This window comes from Galleria mellonella, unplaced genomic scaffold (genome assembly GCF_026898425.1).
Source record: "Galleria mellonella isolate WM207_F2 unplaced genomic scaffold, CSIRO_AGI_GalMel_v1 utg40, whole genome shotgun sequence".
NCBI lineage: Eukaryota > Metazoa > Arthropoda > Insecta > Lepidoptera > Pyralidae > Galleria > Galleria mellonella.
Genome location: NW_026442094.1, coordinates 4,367,610 through 4,393,020, shown reverse-complemented (window position 1 = coordinate 4,393,020; position 25,411 = coordinate 4,367,610). Strand labels below are relative to the sequence as shown.

The 25,411-nt window shown below is 29.7% G+C and overlaps 4 protein-coding genes and 1 non-coding gene across 7 annotated transcripts in view; 2 read left to right on the top strand and 3 right to left on the bottom strand.

Moving 5' to 3' along the window:
* Positions 1 to 134: 134 nt before the first annotated feature.
* Positions 135 to 12,660, bottom strand: LOC113513623 (uncharacterized). Its single transcript, XM_052898120.1, has 4 exons — positions 12,205 to 12,660; positions 9,903 to 10,029; positions 9,211 to 9,386; positions 135 to 2,629 (listed from the first exon to the last, which is right to left on the bottom strand). Exons 1-4 carry the CDS (start codon positions 12,568 to 12,570, stop codon positions 2,528 to 2,530), a joined length of 771 nt encoding a protein of 256 aa, XP_052754080.1. The 5' UTR covers positions 12,571 to 12,660; the 3' UTR covers positions 135 to 2,527.
* On the bottom strand, positions 1,781 to 1,852 carry Trnaq-uug (transfer RNA glutamine (anticodon UUG)). Its single transcript has one exon. It is a non-coding gene; the product is annotated as a tRNA-Gln (tRNA).
* Positions 12,661 to 14,655: 1,995 nt separating the features above from the next.
* LOC113520401 (short coiled-coil protein homolog) lies at positions 14,656 to 17,416 on the bottom strand. Its single transcript, XM_026905727.3, has 2 exons — positions 17,052 to 17,416; positions 14,656 to 16,284 (listed from the first exon to the last, which is right to left on the bottom strand). The coding sequence occupies exons 1-2, from the start codon at positions 17,314 to 17,316 to the stop codon at positions 16,142 to 16,144; spliced, it is 408 nt and encodes a 135-aa protein (XP_026761528.1). The 5' UTR covers positions 17,317 to 17,416; the 3' UTR covers positions 14,656 to 16,141.
* Positions 17,417 to 17,559: 143 nt separating this feature from the next.
* LOC113520347 (39S ribosomal protein L19, mitochondrial) lies at positions 17,560 to 20,439 on the top strand. The gene is made up of 6 exons (XM_026905659.3): positions 17,560 to 17,769; positions 17,842 to 18,078; positions 18,232 to 18,374; positions 18,740 to 18,919; positions 19,321 to 19,475; positions 20,238 to 20,439. Exons 1-6 carry the CDS (start codon positions 17,706 to 17,708, stop codon positions 20,368 to 20,370), a joined length of 912 nt encoding a protein of 303 aa, XP_026761460.1. The 5' UTR covers positions 17,560 to 17,705; the 3' UTR covers positions 20,371 to 20,439.
* Positions 20,440 to 21,361: 922 nt separating this feature from the next.
* The window catches only part of LOC113520263 (klarsicht protein), a 384,839-nt gene continuing 380,789 nt past the window's right edge, over positions 21,362 to 25,411 (top strand). For 2 of the 3 annotated variants that reach the window (XM_052898113.1, XM_052898112.1), the window contains exon 1: positions 21,362 to 21,572. The gene's annotated coding sequence lies outside the window, so the exon portion shown is untranslated. The remainder of the gene's footprint in view (positions 21,573 to 25,411) is intronic. The other variant, XM_052898110.1, reaches the window with a different exon arrangement.

Sequence of the window (25,411 nt, the reverse complement as noted above, 5' to 3'; positions counted from 1 at the left end):
CGCTTGCCAGTTGTCTAGAAGTAATCCTCGAAAAATTTTAATTTTACGACGGCACAGAGCTCATTATTGTACACCAATAATGCTCTTGACTAGATTTTCGTTACGTTTGCAGGATGTCCCAAATAAAAGTCAAATTGTAATTAATTGTACATAGAATTTAATGTAATAATAAATTATAATAAAACATTAATAAAAAATTAAAAATAAATACATTATACAGAGAAGTAAATAGGTGTAAACTTAGGTAATTAAGTGATTTAAAAGCTCCGCTATAAGGCTTTGATCAAATATTTGTGGTAGGAAATGTGATAACAACATATATAGTCAATTTACGAGGAATATAGCAGAGCTTTTAATTTTTTCAAGAATTACATTCTGATAATTAATGTAAATACATATAGCAAGTACATAATAAATAGGTTTTAAATAAACCTTTAAAATCAAAGATCACCCTGGCATGATAATTTAAAAGAAATTGCAATTTTATTTATGTAGAATTGGACATAACACTGGGAATGTACGAATTAAAACATAGGAAGTGTATAAAAATAACATTATTTCACAATAACATTTAGTGCTTATGATATTAACAAAAAACTTAAAAATGCAAATAAAATAATAACTGTATACATTATATACCATGTATAATGGGTAATTAAAAATTATACCCCTTATTCATAAAAACTAAAACCTAATACAAACCTATTATAACTATTATAGTAATCTGTCACTTTCTTTCTATTTGAACTTTAAGCCTATTATGAGACTTTAGAGTTTTTATGAATAAGAGCGTAAGAGTTACACACTGGTATAATTAAGTACATAAATTCATTGAATACCGTTTAAAATTAACAATATAATATTGTGGCTAAGCCTTTTCAGTGTCCGTATACCTTTTGTGAAGTTAGCGCAATTAAATAAAGCCGTGGTCATATTAAACCTTAAAAGGAATTACCTAATAATAATCAAAATTTTGTATAATGCACCTACAGTCATGATAAAAAATGATATAGTAAAGTATTCATCATTCTTAGAAATTTGCAAACATTATATTATTGAAATATCAAAAAAAAAAAAACAGTTACAATCCAGAATCGACTTTTTGAGAGTTCCAACTCCTTTCATAACTTCGTTAATAAAAGTTATATGAAATTGTGAAATTACTCTTTTTTAATAGTTAGCTCTGTGTAACGTGCAGCAATTGCGTTTTGTTTTTCTTTCTTCTATATTCTAAATATTGCTGGGATTCTTTTCCAAGAATCGTTGTTTTCGTAAATAAAATTTAAGATATGAACATAATGTTTAATATAATCAATTTTTATTTTTATCACATTTTCACACACATTAGAATTAGGACACTTATTTATATCAATTGATCTAATAACTATAAAATTATCAAATAATTTTATCAGCGTTGTTTCTTAGAAGGTGGGTTGATATCGTGTATGCTACATAAAATAAACATGCTAAATATTTAATCACTGGTGATTAATAAGTAAGCAATCAATAAAAACCTCGAAATTTCTAATTTAATTAAAAACGTCGAAACCTTGTAAGAAACAAACATTAATACTGAATTCTAGACTTAGATAATACATTTTCTATAGATTTTACTCATTAATCCCTTTCCACTTCATGTTTATTAAAAAAAATATATAAAAATTCAATATAATCATAATTTGCGATTTAAAAATAATAAAGGTCCAAATTAATTAAGTTTTAATAAACGAGTCATACAACATTATATTGTTTAAATATCTTTATGCAAACGCAAAAAGTCAGGTTCTACCGAGGGTTGAACTCGGATCGCAGGATTCAAAGTCCTGAATGCTAACCATTACACCATAGAACCGCGTGACCAACCGGCCGTCTGTTTAGAAGGCATTGCAATCAGGTCACGGCAGTTTACTATAGCAATCAAATATACAATCATAAAATGTACTTTACTAAAGTACTTTATTTTTTATGAAGAATGCATGAGTTAAGCTTAATAATAACAGAAACTAGTAACTGTGTATATTGTATGTCGAAAACATTTATATACCCTTTTATATGTTGAAATCTACAAGGGCTCGACTCGAATTCGATTACGACAAAAGTCAACCTACAAATTTGACCTCAATGGAACACCAACGATGCAATATCACAATTTTATTTCGTCATATTAGAAAAATAACAATAAAATATCGGGTAATAATGTACAAATATTAACATTTAAATGACGATAGCTAAAATAAAATTTAGAATAAAAAAAAAACAACCTCATTAATAAATTAAACGTTTAAAAAGACCACATCCAAGTCTATATGACGAGCGTATCGCTCATAAAAATACTTTCACCAAATACATAAATCCTATTAAAAGGTCATTGACACCTCGTGACTTACTGTCTACAAAAATGTATCTCAATGTCAATTATCCAAAATAGACTAATAATTACAGCACAGAATAATACACGTGTCATTTTTTCAAAATTCACAAACCTAGAAGTGTGTAAAGTGCGCTCTAAAACTTGAATTGTTGTGATTTAAGCATCGCAAGAAGCGGCTTCCTTATCTGGATTGTAAAGGTGATCAGAGGGGTCCACTTTCTTCCAGTTGAGAGATTTAGATACTATCGCCACTGGTTCCTGTAAGGATTACACAAAAAATAATTAATAACGCTTTGTAGTACACGAGTATATGCGTTAAAATGACAATGTTAACTTCTATATCAGTCTGTATGAATAGACGATTATTTTTTTAAAAGAATTACTGTATTACCTGTATTATACAAGTTATAAACTTCATATTTACACAAGGTATTAAATGTGTAAAAGGTAAAAGTATTAGTAGTTTACTCACGGGGGACCAAGTGTGTAAAACGTATACGGAATTATGTTTGGTCTTATACGAAGTACCAAATGTGTAAAAGATATCAAATTTAAATTACGTATTTACACAGAGATTTGAAAGTGCAAAAATAATACGGCTAAAAAATAGTCTAATTTTTTTTTATTTTAATTACGCTAAATATAAATATTGATTAAATTAATTTGATTGATAAAATTGTTGCACCTTACGAAATTGTGATAACAATGTCCCAATGTGGTAGGAGAATTAAAGAATAAACAATGGCAATGAAATTAAAGCAAAGAAGACCTATTAAAATCACCTAAATATATACTTAACTAGTAAAAAGAATAATAATAAAGAAATATCAATGTATACACAATAATTATCAAAACACTGCGAGTAAATATTTTTATCGAAGAAATGTACTAACTACCATAACTTTATTTACTGAAATATAAAATTTAAGACAAGCAAAATATTTACCGTAGATAGGTATTTTTTAAAAATACATGAATTAGACGTCCATAGTATATAGTAGGAGGCAATATATTCTCCGTTCTTTTTAAAATGGAGTTAAATCAATCGATTTTTTGTTACTACTTTGAAAATTTTTTAATTTTCTCACCTTTCTTTGCTCGAGTGCAATCGTTATCCTCGATTTCTTTTATCTACATCTATTTGGTTTTCTGTTATTAAGGTTTTTTTGTTCTTTTAGTTTAATTCAATTTCAAACATCTAATGTTGTACTTGCGCCAATTTATCTCAATGCTTATGAACTTCAAAATTTCATAAAACTACGTAACACGCTGTTTTGTCTATATGGAGTAAAAAGTATCCTATATATTAATCTAGACTGGTTTATCTAGAAATATTTAGAAATGCGTTCAACTTTGAGTAAAAAATATGTATTAATTTTTACAAACTTTATAGAACATATGTAAGACATCTTTGTTTTGGTATAATTTGACAAACATGCGTTATCTATTCATGTAATTATCTGTCATCAAGTATCTAAAATAGATAGGCATGGACACGTAACAGTATAGCACAGGGCAAATGAATCACGCGCGTTGATAATTTGATAAGATTATATACATACGAATCAGTTACCTTAACTGGAACAGTTTTATTTGTACTTGATAAAATACAAATACTAAGTACGTAATTACCGACCATAGCCACCAATTAAAATAATCACAACAAATTCTTTTATTGGTTTTCCCAAACAAAATGTAATATATTACACATCTTAGAAATCAAAGCACAATATATAAGATATATAAAATATGTATAAGAAAAACTTGAAATAAAACACTTTACCTAACAATCTGGCCAGACTGGTAATAGGCTGTTATAAAGAGACGTCCGTGCTTAGCAGGGGATAGCTATTTTTTTTATAGGTGATAATGAAATAGTAACCCCACCCGCGCTATCGGTATACACCGGCGGGGCACCAGTGAAGTAAGATAGATGAGGATGAAACAGGTCAGTTGGCCCATCGTGACGAATTCAACGAAAATTGTCACGATGGTCTCCAGGGGGAACCACGTGGAGGTTGACCTGATAGGGCATATTGCTAGCAATGGGGCTGTCAAACACCATTGCTAACAATCCCTTCGCCCCGAGGATAGCTATTGGGTTGGTAAGGCTATTTACCAAATGCACAAGAGCCTTCTCCATAAGGGAAGTTTTGCCAATAGCGCGGCAGGCAGGTTGGCAAGAACAGTTAAGCTTTCGTGATGTTTTAAGAGGGACGCTGCTGTCGCTCTCTCGGTTAAGCTCCTCTAGTCGCCTCCTACGACAACCAAGGGAAAGGAAGGAGTGGCCCATTCTATGCTGGAAACACACGACGTTAATGTTTAATGTTTTGTCATTCGTGAATACGATCATTCAGAGAGCAATTCGTGTGCAATTCTGGATGAATTGCACACGAATTGCTGAATTAGAGATTCTTACAGAGGCATAGCCGGTGCATCAAAAATTAAGGCTATAACTATGGTAAACTGCAAACAAGCATATTTTGACAGCAAAACTACTTTATCATCAGCTATTTATCGTTCACTGTAAGAAACAGCTGATGGGCTCAAAATTGTTTAAATATGTTGCTATGATTAAAATCGGATTACAACCTATTTAGATTTCGAAGGTGAGAAGGTTTTTTACCAGTTCAATCTGAAATATTGAAATAATCATAGTTATTATGATTCATACACATCATGCGCACAAGCCATGCGCATTGTGTGCACGATTTGAGCGCATGATAGTAATGCACGTGCGCAGATTTAGCTCTGGTATTACTTTAGTACCAAACATATTTATCGATAAATACCAATGTAATGATTTATAACAATAAGTCGATAGCCAATTAACGTAATAAAATCATATACTTATTAGAGATTTATAATAATGAAATACACACTAATATATTAAATACATTCTTTACGTAAACATTTAAACAAGTAATCTTGTTTATATGTTTTTATCGTTTTTAATCAGTAACTTACCTGTAATACTTAATCAGAAAAATAAGTTTAAGTCGAGTTTTTATTTACTTTAGAATCTTGATTGCTTTATATACTTTTTATAAATAATTGAATTATGTTATAATGTATATGTAATAAATAATTATATTGTTATTTATTGTGAACAAAAACAGTACTTCACACTACAGCAGAACATTCTGTTATATAAAGCACAGGTAAGGTCATGTTTGGAGTACCTACAAAATTTTTCCTTTATTGTATGCTGGCCTACATTTTAGTTTTATCATAATAAAACTCTTTGTACTCTACAATGTTACTACTAATAAGTGACTAATACAAAGGGAAGGTTTTCCGTGGACACAATGTCCATCATCCGCAATCTTTATCAGTATGTTTACAAACAGTTATATATTTTTAGATATTTAACCTTGAAACACCTAGTGAAGTACTAATATAGTCATACAGGTACTTGTTTTGACCTTATCTTGTTCATATTATCCGTATAGAAAAGTGTTTGTTACACTACAGCTATAAAATACATATTTGAATGAAAATATAAATTGATTGTGGATAATATATATGCAACACGATGGCATTATTTAGAACCGTCACTTGTAGTAATAATTATAATTAAATTTAATATATTATTATGAAATATAGTAAATTTATTATATATTAAATTTAAGATATCATAACAATTTCAGTATCCAGTACCTTATACGAAGCTTGTTAGTCTTTTTAGTTATTCTTTTTTGTAAAAACAATTAAATTTAGAATCTATTGGTACTTTAGAAGAGTATGAATCATTCGTTGAGGAAAACGCAATTCAAGAGTAATAATATTTTAAGTAGACATACGTATACAGACTATTATTTATATACCTACCTACTAAAGTAAACAGAATCAAGTTTCTTGGAATGAGAAAAAATAGAGATTAATTCATTATGATAACAAAATAATGTCTAATTGCTGGGCACTGAAGTGTCCTATGCCCAGCAAAAAAAAAATATCCTCAGGCGAGAGCTCCTGATGTTATATATTTTTTTATTATACTTATAAGGCTTTATTTAGATTATTACAATTATTTTCTAATTTACATTATACATACTATAACAAGTCTCGCTCGTCATCTGTTTGCCTATTTTTTTTTTGTAGGTGAAAATGGAATAGTTTCCGGCCTGCACTATCGATATATGTTGGTGGAGTACAAGTGAGAGATGACAAGTGAGGATGAAAGCAAATCAATTGGCCCATCGTGATGAAGTCAACAAGAATTAACCACGACAGTTAACAGGACATTGGAGATCGATCTGATATGGTATATTGCTAGCAATAGGAGTTTTCAACACCAATCCATTTCCTTCCTATGCATTAACAAAGACCTTTTCTAATCTACATAATTCTTTTTTTATCTGGGATAATTCCTAAGGATATAAAACAAAACAAAATAAAAATAAAAAATAAATTTAATGGGATCAACACGGAAGTAAATGAATCCATACTCATAGTAACGTAACATAATCACAAAAAAATACACTTTGGATGTCGCTGAAAACGGAAATAAGAGAATAATTAAAAATAAATTAAAAATTCTAGTTTCCTAAATTGATTCAATCGCTGATTTCAACCCAAATATAATTACAATATCCAACACTACGCTGATCAATTGACATTTTATTGTTTTTATGAGAAAGAGAGACAAACGAGCTTTAAGATAGTGTGTATGTACGAGTATTATGAAGGAAGAAGTCGTAATTCATACATATTATAATTAACCGGGAATCATCGAATGTGGCAAACAAAAATAACATGCAAACAGCCTAATGATAAGCTGGGATGTTACGTAAAGTAACATGAGCAATGCCGACCTTGAAATCGCTTGTTTGTTTAACAAAAGTTAACTAACATGTCAAAGGATTCGAGCATAGTCTCTAATAAAGTTAACGTAGTTAACGTATCGTTATAAACTCGTCTAACTCGATTATAGAGTTATTCATGGAGACCACTATTCAAGAAGGAAGACTATGATTTGGAATTTTTTTTTGTACAATGTTTTTTATTAATTAAATATTTACGCAGTATTACGCAAGTATTAAATGTTTTACGCAGCATTATTGTAGCATTGTATACTTTAATTACATAATAAATTTATTACGTATAATAAAATTGTAAATAGACAATGTTTGTATACCTTTACTAATATTGTAAATGTGAAAGAGTTTGTTTGTTACCTTATAACTCCTTAATAGCAATCATTAATTTAACTATATGGAGTGGAGAAGGATATAGCGTACTTTTTTTCCGGTCAGTAAACATATTCCGATCACGTGAGCGAAGTTGCGAGCAAAACTAGTAGGAAATATTTAATAAAAAATTGTAATAAGAGGTTAATAAAAGAAATATTTTTACATTTTTTGTCTGTCTGTATATATGTACCGGCATAACACAAAAGCTACAGCATCAAATTGCTATTCTTTTACTGCAAGCTAACATACCATGTTCTAACTCAGAGTCGATTTAGAAAAAAATATTTTCTACATTAGTTTGACTAGAAATCGAACCTGCGACTACATTTACGCAAAGTTATATTCCTACCACTGAGCCAGGGAAGTCGTCAATTTTTTGAGAGTATAAAATATTTTTAAAAATAAATGCACAATGTATAATCTTTAAAATACATTTACTGGAGGGATTTATACATAAAAAAAAAAAAATTATAATCCAGACAAATGTGTTTCTTTGACGTAAATCCATATTTCAAATTGTTTCTGAAACTATAGTCAAGAGGAAACTACAAACCTTGTACAAATTGTGATAAGCTAAAAATACATTACTGATTGTTGAGCTAAAAAACAGAATAACAAGTGACAAAAATCTTTTACTACAAATAAATTTAATAAAAATACTGTTTACATTTTGTAGTAAATGTATAATTAATGTCCATACATATGTATCATCATCTATCAGCGGTTAACTGTCCATTGTTAAATGTAGGCCTTCCTCTTGTGAGGTGAGGCAGTATTTGCCAGGCTTGGCAGGCGGAACTGCAGTTAGGTTTCGGTAATGTTTTAAAAGGGATGCTGCTGCCCATTCCTCGACTATATTTATATATTCTTTGAATATATTATACTGTGTCTAACTTCGATCCCGTAACCGAGAATAAAGTTGTCTACCTATTTCATTCAGCATTCTAAATACAGCATTCACTCCCAATTACATAACGATTAATAGAGTTAAAGTCATCAAGGTAACAAACAAACAAACTCGCTTTCACCAGAGGGAGACTTTGTACAAAAGTCGATTGCTTGGGTACCTCTGTCCCATTCGTGTTTCTACCATGAAGCAGTTGTGTTTGCATGGCTGTGTTTCGGTTTGAAAGGTGGGATATGGCGTGAATTTATTGGGTACAGAGGAATAACACCTGAGTCCTCAGGAATGGCAACGCATGGGGGGTATCATGGGCGAAACAGTATACTCTGTTATGTCCATGGTACTGCTCATGTCTAAAGGCGACGGTTACCACTTTACATCAGATGGGCCATCAGCTTGTTTGCCATTCTAAGTTGCATAAAAAAAAACCACTAATATTACAACCCTATATGCTGTGTTTATCCAAAACATAGTATGTCTATGTATAAAATTTATTTTTCGTTCAGCCATTTAACTAGTGTAATTTAGCAAGAAAAATTCTAATATCTTTACAAATTATAATGTAAAGAGTAGGTAGAGAATGTTTGTAAAGATATTGGGATCTTTGTAAATTTGCTGAACAGATTTGGATGAAAATTTGTATGTGTAAAGGAATATAGAACTACCAAGACGTATAATATTTGGAGAATTTTCTTTGATATTTATTGCAAGTTCAACTGTTATGTGGTATAATATCTACTCACTTTCGAGATCAGTTTTCCATCATCACCAATCAGGAATTCTTCCAGACCAAACACTAATGGTGACGCATTCCCGAGGTGGAATATCCTCGAGGAGGTGCCTCGCGTGACTCTGAACTCTATTGTCTTGGCCATCAGTACATTTGTGATCATGTATACTGACTTCTTGCCTTTCAAATCTGAAACAAAATTATTTTATTTATATCTTGAAGAAAGTAAAAAAAAAACATCATCATTACGTAAATCGTTTACTGCCACTACTAAACATAGGCTTTCACCTATTGGGGGGTTTTGCTAATAGTTGCCACATTTGCCAGACGGATTGGCAATCACAGTTAAGCTTAGGTGATGTTTAAAATGGCTGCTGCCCATCCCTCGACTATTAGGGTCTCCATAGTCGCCTATTAATATTCCCATTACACACATATTGTCAATAAGATTGAGTTAAACAAAAAAAAAACTATTTATGGCAAAACCTTTTCTTTTATTTATTTTGATTTTAAAACTAAACTACTGTATCAATTTTGATAAATTTTCTATGGGACTAATCTGTAAATATAATAAAAATAATTTTCCAAATTGGTTTAGAACTTAATATACTTTTACAAGTTAGTTATAAGATAACAAATTAAAAAAAAAAATGAGAATCTCCTTCTGTTGTTCAAATCAGTTGTAAATATGTAAATCACACATACCTTTATTATTTTCTACATCTAAGTAAATGTTGTTGACCAAGTCTCTGCTCTTTGGGATTGAACAGCGTGTGAAGTTCACCATAATGACTCTCACTTTATTCTTGATTGATTCATCTTGCAATGTGATCTAATGGACAATTGAAAATCCTATTAATATTATAAATTCAAATGTTTATAAGGATAGATGAATGGATGTTACTCTTTCATGCAAAAAGTGTGTAACGGATTTGAATGAAATTTAGTACACATGTATGTTATATCCTTATTTAGCACACAGGATACTTTATGTACTGATTCACATAGGCAAAGGCGCGGAATGCAGATAGTTAAGATAAATTGTAAAATATGTTTTTTCTCCATGTTCAAATTTTAACCCTTTGCACTCCATTGTCGCCCTATTTGCGATATTAAAATGCTAACATTAAATCCACTGTCGCGGCTATGGCGACACAGTTATTTTACTGACTCAACACCCTTAACACTTAGGTAAGCAAAATCATCTGTGTTTATCTTATAGTCACATCAAATCATAGTGTTTATGATATGTTTATTATGTTTACATTATAAGTTATTGATAAGTTAATGAGTTATTAGTATCCTCTATGAAATACTACAGTGCAAAGGGTAAACCTCCGATGCAAAAAGAGGATTTTTTGTTTTAGTTTTTGTGGCAAAATCAGTGCCAAATTAATAGATATTTTCTTTTTATTTCAAATGTAATCATATTTACAGTTAGATTTGAATAAAATTTTAATTTTATTTCATACTGTTTACTTTGTTGAGACACTCGAGGGGTCTTTACGATTTTAAGTTACATATATTTATTTTACTGAACTAGATGTTATTTTGCACAAATCCATATCACCAGTTAATTAAATAGAACAATTTAATAATAATAATTTAATTGCGCTACCATTACACTCGAAGATTGCTTACTATTATTTTAACCAAAAGATAAATATAATTTTTCATCAACTGCCACCTTAAATACAAATTATATATGTGACTGTATCTATAGATTTAAATGATACAATATGTAGTTATAAAAGAAAAGTTTTGCAGACACAGAACCTCTTTTGTTAAATAATTAATATTGTGAGTCATATTGTATTGTAATTAATCATGTCAGCTTTACTTTTCGCCTAATTTAAACTGTGGATAAATCCTAAACAAATAAATAAATAAAACCTCTTTTTCTTATTAACATAGAGATTTCAAAATCCCATCATATTTGATTGATGAGCCTAACCAAGTTACATTACATTATCACATGAGACTCAAGTTTGAAGAGTTAATGGTTCAAAGGTATATTTGTGGGGCAAATTTAATTCAAATCTATTTAATCAGTTGTATAAACACATCTGAAGAGTAGTTGTAAGCAATACATATATATTGAATAAGTTTAATTTCCAATTTAATAATTTCTCCAAATATGTGTATCATTTGTGATTAAAAAAATTTTAAAAGGAATTTGAATAGACACAGAATACTTGTTTAAATTTTGGTCAATTGTATAAATAAATAAATATAAAGAAAACATTTGTTTGTGTGAAATGGTCAACTGATTTCACCTTTAGATGACTGATTAAAGATAATTAAAGAAAATAATTTTCTTTTACACATACGAATGTGTAACAGAAAATTATTTTTTTTAATTTTGTATATGCTGATGTATATGAGATGTATTGGCGATTCAAACAATAGTCTATATAAACATATATTTATATAGACATAATTAGTGTTTTGAAAGAATTCTAGTAGTTTTTTCAAAACACTCATTGTAACTTTAATCATTAATTTTTCTTCTGAATATGGAGAAGATTATATAGAACAAATTGTATATTTAAAGCATTGAAAATAATCTGTGTCACCAGAAAAAAAAAAAAATTGTGATAAACACCTCAAGGTTTGAACACCTGTTTAATCTCACATCTATAATCTAAGTTTAGACATACTACTGGTTATATCTATTAAAAATAAAAGATATTTAAAGTAAGAATTTTTATTACAATGGTTTTATTATGTCTTTGGTACATAATATTACAAATAATCATAATATTGAACACACTTAGACAAAGATTTCGTCAGTGGTTACCCTAATGGGCGGTTGTTTGTTAAACGCAGTTTGGGTAAGAAGTGTTTTAAATTATTTCTGCAGTAGACTCGTCGTAATTGTAAAAAAAACTGTTTAGCGAGAGAAAGAGGTCAAGGACACCACTTAAATGGACGTTTTCTAAAATTATTTAATTATTCTACATCAACAAAATTGAAAAAACAAAGTTTCAACAACCAAACTACGTACCTTGACGCTTTCGTGTGGAAATTTGAAGTCTGTGTCGTGGAAATTGCCTTCTTCCAACCATTTCACATAGTCGCTATTAGATTTCTCTTTATTAATATTTTTTATTAGTTCCCCTAGTGGTGTAAACATTTTACCATTTATTTCTTTATCATTTTGCACGAATAATGATGTCGTTTCGTATAATACTGCTTCTGTTATATGCGGAATACAAATTAGTTCACTACTTCCTATTTCTATCTCAATTTCATCTCTTATAAACGGCCAGGCATCCTCCAGCCTGAGTGATTTAAGATTTTCCAAACTAACATCTTTGCGTATTTCATGTGAATACAATGATTTCACTACAACTTTAAGTTTTTTCGGCATGTTTAAATTTTGGGTTAATTCTGATAAACCAGATAAACAAAATAACAAGACGACTAATAGAAAGCAGTGTCAGAATAAAACTGAGTGTAAAATTGACTTATAGAATGAACTTCGTTGAATTGAAATGACAAAACCAAAGTTGCCATATTTTAAATCAAATATCTCCGGAATACACAATTGGTATTTACTAACTGTAGGTACCAATTAAACACGTACCCTCTTATTCTATTATGTATTCTAAACCTATTTTAACTATTGCAGTGTTTTGTCACTTTCTTAATTTAGCACAAAAGAAAAAGACAAAACACTTCATTAGTTAAAACATGTTCATTTAATTAAATAGGTGAGGTTAGACATTTTTATGAATAAAAGAGTAAAATGGAATATGAAGGTAATATTTGACGTTTTTACTGAATAATATAAAGACAAAATTTAATTATAATATATGAATATTTTATAGTTGCACATATTGCTTCTCTTAATTATCGATAAGTATATTCTCATATGTACATGTTTTATTTTATATATTCTATAAATGCCCTAGACCTAATTTTTAGTCTTTCCAAATTCGCGTGAGATAGATATTGTTATTAGTGCAGTTGTTTCCTTGTTTTGTTTTTGACAAAATTTTCCTAAAATCGGGGTAAATGCCACTAGAGAAGATAAAAATAGAAAAAAGTAACATTTAAATCGCGATTATATTATATATCCCATAGATATATAATATAATAATACTACACGGAGCAAGTAATCATACTATAATCAAAGAGTATATAAACAAGGGATACCTATACTACACTGAAATTTATTTAGCGCCTTAGTACTTACTTGTATCTAAGTATCTACACTGTGACTATAGCTCGGTTTGCGTGAAGTGGCTACCTAACTACAGACCACAAAATATAGCTACTTAGGCATTTTTTTAATGGGTGAAAATGTAATATAAACCCTGTCTGCGCTATCGGTACCTATAAGGTAAACGCTGGCGAGCGCAGCACCAGTAATAGATGATGAAGTGAGGCAAGGTGCGGATGAAGGCAGGTCGGAAAGACAAATTAACCACAATGGTTTTAGGGAGAACCTCGTGGAGGTGGACCTGATAGAATATATTGCTATTATTGGAGCTGTTAGAGCCCATTATTAACAACGTTTTCTCTCGGTACATAGGTTTAGTTTTTTTCTTAATGGGTGATAATGGAATGGTATCCCCACCCGCGCTATCGGTATACAACGGCGGGGCACCAGTGAAGAATGATAGATAAGGATGAAGCGATTCAGTTAGCCCATCGTGATGAATTCAACAAGAATTGTTCACGATGGTTTTCAGGGGGAACCACGTGGAGGTCGACCTAATAGGGCATATGCCCTGCATCTTCAGATAAATGTTCTTCTGAGCAGTCTTGTTTACGGTCGCTCGTTTATTTTCGATGCGGCTGCTCTGACACGACTGCGTAATTCGTCCAAAGACTGTATAGGCTTACGGTACACTTCCTCTTTGAGGCAGCTCCAGTAAAAAAAATCTATTATATTTTGATATATTTTGTTTTGTATTTTTTTAGGACGGCCATAAGTTGAACTATAAGACGTTTCAAGGTTTTCCATTCATTACCGGACACTCTGTATATCTATAATAATACCTTTTGCAGGATAATACTTAGCTGCTTAGTTATTAGAATGAAGGAATAAGAATGGCTTTCAGTAATAGTGAGCCTATTTCTATATTTATCAAATTCTTGTCAGGGGTAGGGGGAACTGCCAAAAATTTGTACAAGGGCGCTAGATAAACTAAGAGCAATCCTGTTTATTGTCGTTCAATTACCAAGTTGTCACGAGCGACTTTTTACGAATCTTCTAATACAAACTGTATTAGAAAATTTGTAAAAAGTCGTTTGTATTTACTTTTTAATATGAACTTTTTTTTAAATATACATACTATAGTTAGCTTTAATAATATGTAATATCGCAGTCACGCAGTTGAAGACGTATGATGTTAACATCAATTACTGACTGTATTTGTCTTGTGTGTTAATAAATAAACGACAAAAAAATGTTAGGTTAAATATAATAGGAATAAAAGTTTTGATATTAAAATTCTTAAAAATTATATTATTATTTAAAAGCTTATATATAATAAATCTGAGATACCTGAGATTACATTTGGTTACATAACAGTCAAAAGTTCATGAGAGCATTATATCAAAAGTGTATTTTAAATAAACATCACAATAAGCATACAACGCATCTGATAGGCGCTACTGTAGGTACATCGGAGGTTTAGTAATCTGAAACCTTTGTTTACTGGCTGGTAATCTAATTGGACATTCTTTGTAAATACTGTCCAGACACTGGAATGTAGTGTTATTTAATTGAATTCACCTGTAAAGCTGAAATGTTTGCCAGTCCAGTGTTTCAAGCAAGAGATATCACTGTGCATCTTTTATAAAAAAAAGTATGTGTTTCACTATTATAGCTGAAATATTATTATAGTTTTAAAAAAATTACATTGGTGTTAAAGTAACTAATCACAATTCTGTGTATATATATATATTAACAATAATTTATCATAACATTACAAATTTTGTGAAGACAAATTGGAACAGAAAATATACTGTATCAAGACCAGATCATTGGATAAAAGCAATATAATGGCGACACAAACATTATTGAATAATGTTAGCATGTTAATTATACTGATGTATCATATTCAATTATTCTTCTTTTAATGTTATTTTTTCCTTACAATTTGTTTTATATTCTTATTCTATTTTAATTTAATTTAACTTTATAGTGTATCTGAAGTAGCAAAACGAGTATTAGATGTTGTAAATGTTGTTGGAATGTATATTACTATTCGAAATTTTAATATAATTATTATATTGTTAGGTAATGATTTAATTTTTTTTTTTACATTATATACTGTTTGCAATATATTCTATATTTATAAAATATAAATTTATAAATATACAGTCATAATGCATGTACAAGGCATTCTCAATGTTCACATTACATAAAATTTCTCTTTGCATCTATCTAATTTTAAGCAACATTTTATTAATAAATATACATTCTATTTATATTATCACTTAGACAATTGAAACAGCTGAATGAATCCACCTATATGTTTGAGAACTGCTATAATTTAGGTATGTCAATGGGGAAGCAAATACATAGATAAAACATCACAAGTGCATGTTGTAGGTAGTGAAATACTAGAAACTCCTCCTGTATAAGGCATCCACTAAGAAAACAGTTTAGAAATTTCCTATGAGAATTAAAAAAAAAACTAGTTTCAACTGTTTCTTATTGGTGTTGTATACACATTGGCAAATATAGATAAATATTGCTATAAAAAAATTCTCTGTCAGATTACTATGCAATAACAAGATCTAGATGAGTTCCCTGCAGTTTCCTAGCTTATTGAATAGCAGTACCCATAAGTGTTGCAATAGTAGTGCTTTTAAAGCTAAGCCTCCTTCTTATTACAAACTTTTTTATTTTAATACTAGTAGATAAGTATATCAAAATAAAAAAAAAAAATAAAAAAAAAATAAGTATTGTGCTTCCATGTCTTTTACTTCTTATGAATATTAGGTGTGGTCGACTGAAACACTGATGATGCAGACATTAAATTCTCTATATACTGGCCCAGGACTTGATTTTCGGATCGTAGCTTCAAATTTTCTTCTTTTACAGAATCAACTCTTTGTGAGAGATCTGTAAAAAAAAACAATTATTTATAAGAATATGGTGCTGATCAAGTCTATAGTGATAGAGTGTATACCATAAACTATAGGAAACACATAGACTAGGTGGGCCATGCCCATCCAAGGATTAGGAGCACAGCTTTTAATTATGGGCTATGACTGACATGTTCAAAAGTGCATGTGCATTACATAAGGGATCAGGCTCCCCCTGGAAAATAATCCTAAATGTGTCAATGGTGGTTACCACTTTCTACCAGTCAGCATAATATGAATTATTATCTTTATTTCCAATAAAATAAATGTAACATTTTATCTTTGTAACAAATTATTACACTTTTTTTATAGAAAAATATAGTGGATGTAAAAAAAAAAATGTAAAATATTTATTTCAATAACAAAATTAGTACACTATAAAGATTGTTTGTTGTAAGGTTCTAGTAAATAATATCACCTGTATTAGAAGGTCATGCTCTTTCGTAAACATAAAAATACAATGAAAATAGTGTGTGGGTGTGCATATGTGTGTGTTTGTATGGTCCTACACATGTTGGTATTTTAAGGATTATTTAATAAAAATTTACTTATCATTACATAAAAAATATAATACATGTATCGTAACTATACCTAACATACACTTCACATATATGATGTATATGTAACACATTATATATGTTTGGTGTTAATAGTATTAACAATATAATAATTTGTAGATACACGATTACCTAGAAATTAAATTGTATGAAACTTCCGAAAAATAAAAACAAAATAAGAGCATACCATCCAAAGTATTCTGTAATTCTAAAACTTGTGATATTAATCTAGCCTTTTCCTCTTGTTCATCAATTCCCGAGTCTGGTTCGAAACTAGGTGGACCATTTAGGCCAGGGCTAGACGAGCCACCAGTGTAAGAACTAGGCAATGAGTCCATTGATCGGCCGTGGTCTAGGCGGTTGTTTTCTACGTCATCAGTAATTATCACTTGTGGATCATCATCCGCCAAGGGTATATTATCATCATTGCACTTTTGTATAATAGAAGACATTTTCGTGAAATCTCTGTTTTAAATTAAAGAGGAAATTGAGAACAAGGACAAATAAACAGAATCAATACTTAATACAAAATAGTGACTAGATGACATTGACAGCCACTGACAATTTGACATGACTGACATTGTTTTTTTTTCTAAAGAATAGTCTGACATTTTATTTTTCGCGTGGATAGTCTCTAATCAATTTCTTTAGATGTAGTCTTTATAATCTGTGGTTTTTTATGAGCTATCAGTTATTGTCATTATAAAACCTAGAACATCTTTTTATTGTTTTTTAATTTGTGTTCCAAATTTACACATTTTATTATTGGCATGTTGTATATCATTTCTTTAATTTTTGAGGAAATTTTCTCAAATCATAGTCGGTATTTTTAAATTTTACAATGTCATTGGCTCTAAGAAAGACGACTGATATTGTGGCTGCAACAAAATGGATCCTACGAAGAGGTTATAATTTTCTTAATATTACTACTTTTTACTAAATCCGCAAAGCTGATTTTAATTATTATTTTTCCATAGGCTGTCTAAATCTATCTACTTTACCCGAAAAGTCGGAGGTTTTAGAACAATCGGGAAATGAGGTTAAAAGGCGGTCTGGGAGAAAACCAGTTAATCCAATTTTGAAATGCAGACATGTCTATCCTGAATTTCTCCCTGATCCCAATCCTAAATGGAGGAACAGTCTTCGTGAAAAACTGGAGAGAATGGATATGTTGAAACGAAGAAATCAAATTGAAATACCTGAATTTTATGTTGGTAAGATAATGCAAGTTTTTTTAATTTAGGGCTACAATTTGCACTTATTTGGGAATTATATTTTTATCTAGATAATGTATCAGTTTTAAAATGTTAATAATTTGTAGCAACACTACATATATTTATTTATTTAATTAAGTGTTGCATTTTCAGGGTCAATTCTTGCCGTAACCATATCAGATCCACATGCTCAAAGCAAGACCAACAGGTTCGTGGGTATCTGTATAGAAAGAAAAGGAAGCGGACTCCGTGCTGAGTTCACTCTTAGAAATGTTGTAGATCATCAGGGTGTAGAGGTGTGTAACAATAATGTGTAATAAAAAACATTCACTTTAATATATTGTAACAATAAGAACCATATTTGTAAAACATTTTTTATGAATAGTATAGAGCTTTAAGTTTGAAGAATTGACACTTTTATGAAAAAAAAACAATAGAACTTAAATAGAAACAGGGGCTTACTTATTTATTTTAATATTAAATTTGGAATCAACAGCTTATATCTAGAATAATTAAAAATATTGTATGGACATTAGCCAATTACAGATTCCCAATGAATATTGTGAATGTGGTGTACAAAGAAACAAAATGTCATGTGGTGTAAAAAAAGTGTATTGTGTGCATACTGTTTATTTTATTAAAAAGCTGTATTTTTTTGCAGATCAGGTATGATCTTTATGATCCAACCATTCATCAGATACAAGTATTGCGCCTTGAGAAACGACTAGATGATAAACTGTTTTATTTAAGGGATGCTCTCCCAGAATACAGTACTTTCCCATTTGACATGGATCCTGAAATATTGCCTGAAGGAACCCCTGTACCAATCAACCCTGTTCAAGTAAATATGTATAATTTATAATATTTTTTTCTCCTTCTCCTTTCATTCTTTCAAAAATTTATCTAGAATTTATTTAGAATATGCTTATAACATATAATTGAAATCTCTTTTTGCCACACAAAATCACCTCTATTTATCACTTGAAATATATATAAACAAGTCTTGGGTTTGTGTTAGCAAGCTGAAAAGTATCTGTGTATACCATACACATATACATAGACATATTTAATGGAGAGACTGAGTGGCCACAATCCACTTATTGTTTTGTTGAGTTTGTCGTAACAATTTTCACATTTATAGTTTTAGTAAGATTATAGAATACTAACTTTATAGCTGTATTGATTTGGTCAGTGCAATAGTGCAATGCAATTTATAACAATTGTAACTTCATATTGTTTTAGGTTAAACTGAAACCAAGACCTTGGTTAGAAAGATGGGAAAGACAAGAGCTGAAAGGTATTTCTAACATTGAGGAACACTTGAAAGAGAAAGACAGGGTTAGGAGAGAGCTTAGGAAGAAACCATGGGAGAAATATGACTTAATGCTCCAGTACAGGTATGTTGATAGGCTAAATACTTGTTTAAATTATTCATAGATATAAATATAAATTTAATTATTAATGATGTAATAGTAATACAAAAAAATTGTAGTTATTATGTGACAGGATATAAACATTAGTAAATTTTAAAAATTCAACACTTACAAATGTTACTGAATTGATAGAAATGAGGCCATAGTTTAATTGAATGCATTCATATTTTTAGTACAATTACAGTTTAAAAAATATTCAGTGTCTAAAATTGTGTGATTGTCCATCTTAGATTGATGATATTTGAATGATTGAAGTGATGATATTTTAATTCACATACATCACAATACTGACCCAATAATATTAAAACATTAGAAAGGCATTATGCATTAGGCTGATATGATTTTTTGTTTCAAAGAATAACTGGTGAGATAGGGGAGGTTGTTGGAAATGGAAATTATTGGCCCAATTGTCATTAATAAACTTCATCAGTTTAAATATGCAGTTTCCCCTGGACACCATTCTTGATAAATTAACTTTACCTATCATTTCTCATTAGAATCCTGCCAATGTAAAGCAATAGCACAGGTGGTGCAAGTAAACTGTAAGACTTAAAAACTTATTTAAATAGAAAGGAGATAGAAAGCTGAGTTTTATTCAGCAGTTTGTCTGTCAGCAGGTTCACTTCTGATCGTATAAAAGAATGACTAAGAAATATTGCATAGACATATCCTGTTTCTTAATCTACTTGTGTTCATTGAAAATAATTTTTTATCCTTTTTTTTTAGAAAAACAATTCCAATAGAAGAACAGAATGATATTTGGAGTGAAGTGTACAATCAACTACATCAGTTGCAAGTCTCACAAAAGAAAATCTCTAGGAAACGCACCTATAGTACACCTAAAACTCAGCTTGGCTAAGTGGAAATATATTTAAGTGATTGCTATGAAAAAGTGTAGTTAAATAAAATAATTTATTTAAACAATGTATCCCTTTATTGATTGAGTTTATAACCACACAGTTTAAAATAATCTATACATAAAAACGATGAAATATACATCTAATTTAAATAAATTGTAAATTTACATTTAAAGGGCCTGATTCTGAGTATTCTAAACATAATAATTTAGTTCTTAATTTAGTAATTTCATTTTTTTTTCTAATTATTATTTTATTGATTTTATAAATTTTAAATCTATTAGGAAATTGGTTCACACTGATTCTTAAAATAAATATTTCAAAGATGTTTAGGGAAATGGCGCTTCAAAATGCATCCCATTGTGTTACCCAGTTAGTTTATAGACTTTAAAATATCATACTGTAGTTTAAAAAGCTTTATAAAATAGTTTAAATAATTCCTTATAACAACAAGCAATCGCAATAATCGAAAATTATTTAATTATTAGTAATTAGCAAGCGACCGTCAGTGGTGCCTCTGTAGAGCGATTCAGGAACTAAAAGTATTGCTACAAATTTGTAGAAAGGTGCTCGCAGCGGAAGGGAAATAGTAAATAAAAGATAGATAAGATAGAAATATAGATATTATCTAGCCAAAAGGCAATAAAGATATGTACCTCCCTTATTTTATAATTTTTGTAGATATTGCATATTAATTAGTTAGATGCTCCATTAGATGATTTAATCGTAAATGATTGCAATGATTAATTCAGAGGCAACAATTTCATTTAATTTAAAATGCAATTATTAATGTAGTAATTGCCTATTTAATGGACATCATATAATATTAAAAAAAAAACATTGTTTATAGTATTCTAATTTATCTAATAAATAATTATCTAATAAGGTGTTTTATATCTTCGAGAATTGCTACCGACAATATAAAACGCTTCGTGTAAGAAGGGCTTAACTTGCATATATGCATTGACGCATTGCAATTGCAAGTTCCACCTGTCAAAAACAAGGATTTCGTGTTCGATCAACAGTTCACTTTATTTCTTGGAATCAGTACAGTATTCATTCCTAATTCAGTGTGATTTTTCGCGAAACTACAAAGAGAATTAAAGTGGACCATAATTTATGTTATGTTATCATTTACTTGTGTTTTATGTTTGTGAATAGATAAAGTTTGTGAAGTTGCATTTCTTTGCACCTGTCGCGCCGGGTGAGTATTGTTTATCTACTTATAATTGCGATAAACTTACAGTTTTTCTCGTTCAATAAAAGCGTGCTTGCCAACGTTTAACTTTTATTATTCAAGAAACGTCTCTTTCTGTTACTTTATATGTACTAAGTATCAACTAAATTCAGAACCGTTAGCTTTTTCATTTACTCGATGTTACTCGTTGCAAACTTGCAGTTGTGTACAAATAGTAACTAGAATTAATTAATTATGCGTCATGTAATTTCAGCCACAATTCAATTTGTTCAACACATATAATATCTTAATAAGCATAATCATAATACAAGAGGTTATTTTTTTTAGTACTTTTTAGTTAGCTAGGTGCATTCAGTTTGTAAGATTTTTATATCAGTTGACCAGTAGAGTAATGTAATTAATAGATCACATTTGGTGATTTTTGCTACATATAATAATTATTCTATATTCATATTTTGCCTTATTACTGTAAATAGTGCAATAATACTTTAAAAGTTTTATTTGCCCTTTATTTTTACACATAAGTTTTGAAAATTGGCTAATTCTGAATCACTCAGTTTGTAATTATTATATTTGATCACCAGATTGTGTTCTATATGTGAGGGTAGTATATCAATGAGTCAAAATACTCTCCTGACTCTAGAACATTTCCATCAGTGGGATTAAGTGGTTTTATTAACTCAAGTTATAATTAAAGGTTAGTCAGGACTTAGTCATTGGTACATAACTTGCCATTTCTGTTACCCAATTGATTTGCTACATATTTCATTATTGGTATAAAGAATCATGAAAAGGGGCATGACATAATTGATCTAATTTAACTGTGTGTGAAAATACAATGAAATTAACATTTTTACAGTGTTAATCAAGAACAGAGCAAATGGTTTCCAAGCCCTACCTACTTCACATCCTTTGCTTCCAACCACATTCCAACCTTATCCTAAAAGAATCATTTGAAGAGGAGATTTGAAATTAATCTTATCTCTATTAGATATCAAATGTTTTATACCTATTGAAATTATATATTGTGATGTGTCTGCACAGATGAGCATTTTGTCTACAACATAATATATTTTTATCTCGGCCTCCTTTATCCAGACCTTCAAGTTGTGACTTAAGACAAATCTATATATATATATTTTAATTTGGTTGTAATGAAACCTTTAAACTTGCGCTGCTATAATATACACATGTTGTATACACTGTACAAAGTGAAATTGAAGTCATTAGTTGTACATTAAATTAAGAATCTACCATGCTATTGATTAAATTAACAGAAATTATGGAAAAGTTTATAAATAACATAAAATTTTGAATGTAACTTAACGCTTGACATCCCATGTTAGTATAGGAGGCTTTTGTTGTTTTTGACTCGTGTTTCTTTGCCTGGATCGTGTTCAGATTTACTGTTAGAACTGCACCTGTATGTGATTTATAATATAATCTGCTCAGGCCTTTAATGACAAATAGATAAAATTTACTTCTCAAAAATCAAAATGTGTCTTTTGACCATCCACAACAACAATTAAAAGTATTTTTATATGTATAACACATGTTATACATATAAAAATACTAATAAAAATACAAGTGTATTAATATAAATCAATGTTAAATACATGTTTCACACTGTAACTTTATAACACATGTATCTTGTAATTAGGCACTTCAAGGTTTCATCACATAAAACAAAGGAAACTTGTTATATGTTGATTTTAATGTGTGTAGTATGAACATGTATGTATGTATGTAAATATCAATATTAGTGTATATTAATGAGTTAGTTATTGATTTATTCTTTCTTCAATGTATTTGTATGTTGAGTGTAATTATAATACATTATCTTCTTGATTATTAGATTATGCTTGGTATGATTTATATAGAATTTCAATTTTTCAATAAAATATAATATAAAAGGTTTTATTTTCTTTTATAATGGTGTTTTGAAAGTTGAAAGCATAGCTTACAACTTTGTCACATGACCGATAAAAATATGGCTTGTCCAGCTTAGTCTTCTCTGTCTTAAATACTATTTTTATCTTAAATTTCTGTCTAATTTGAAAATATATAAATTAGACTATTTTACAATTAATTCTAAATAATTATTAATTATTATTAAAACTACAGATACATAATAGAATCACAATAAGTGAATAAATTTATTCAGTGTTTAAAAGTGACTACTGATCTATTAGTATTAAGGTGGATTCAAAATTTACTTAGATATATTAGACTCTATTAAATATTCAAAGAGAAAGAATGTCTGACAATTTTGTATATTTATCACTTTTAATGAGTCTACTGGGAACAGCTTATCCAGAACCAGGGGACTACAGATATCTTAAACCGCATGATATTGTTAAGGTAACACAAAGGATCTATAAAATGATGGTATAAGGCAGAGGGAAGCACAAAGATCCCAATGGGTCGACGTGCAACAGCTTAGCTGACCCCATATGCGAATATAAGATAAGATACCACTTTTAAAATAGTGATGTTCTATATTTATATTTTGTTTTACACTTACATATGTCACTGTGCTGTAATCAAATACCCATTTTAAAAATCTCTCATTTTTTATTACTGACTCCTATTATATTTTTACGAATTTAAGTTGCCTGATGCACCACAATGATTTTAGACAATATAGGTATTGGTTTGAAACAGCCAAGTTCTCACAAGTCACGCGTTCAAAGGCCGTTGACCTATAATCCCCTACCGCGTATTATTGGAATTACATTATATTTTTTAAAAATATTAAATGTTTACAGTCGCTTACACTGATTTATGTAATATATGACAATATGAAAATCATATATATTGCATGAAACATGTGAATGTATGAATGGATACAGTATACGCAATTTTTCCAATAGCTTCTCCATTGTTGACATTACATTAAATGATCAACTTCAATTTTTATAAAATGATTTAAGTGGGAATAAAAATATCATTGAAATTGGATGACAATTGGCAGAGATATCACTTAAGATACATGTATAAACACAAAACGAAATAAAAAAAATAGTCCGAATGAAAGGCATTATTTTGATTATATTTTGTAAAATTGTATTTGGAGCAGCGATTCATTTTACCACTAATCATTCATATGTAACAGGAACCAAAGACAAGCAATGTTAGTTTTTTGATAATAATAATCTAATCACGCGATAAAAGTTGATTATAATTCCTGGAATACTTGCTTGTCCCTTATTTGACGAAGTACTTTGCTAATACACGCCGCTTATACTAAAGTGAAAAACGATGTGCGCTTTTTGAATTAACATAACACGACACGATAATATCGTCGACCTCCACGCGATACCTCTGGAAACCAATGTGGTCAATTCGTTACAATGAGCCAACCGAATTTAACATCACTTTTTCTTTTCATAAAAAAAAAAAAAAAAACATACAGCGCTATATACTACGATTTTAATGTCTCGTTACAATTGCAAATTGGGGTCTCATTTTATATCCTAACAGATAAGGTATAATTTATCCGAGTACCAAATTTTATTAAAATCTGTTTAGCCGTTTAAGAGTGATTGCATTCATTGAAACTTCTTCACAAGTTTCCATGTTTATAATATTATTAAGATAACAGCCACCTTGTCTGCCAACAAACGATAAAATCGTTTTAACTTTTATAATATTAGTAGGAATTTGTGATTTAGTACCGTATAATGTCAAGTACCACGCGGGAAACGTGGATAGATCGCAATCTTGGGTTAAAAATTGTGATGGCAATGTTTTGCAGGAATGATAAAATTGACGTGCATAATTTGGGGTAATTTTTTGACAATTTTGGTATTTGTAAACCGTACATGACATAAACATTATAGGTA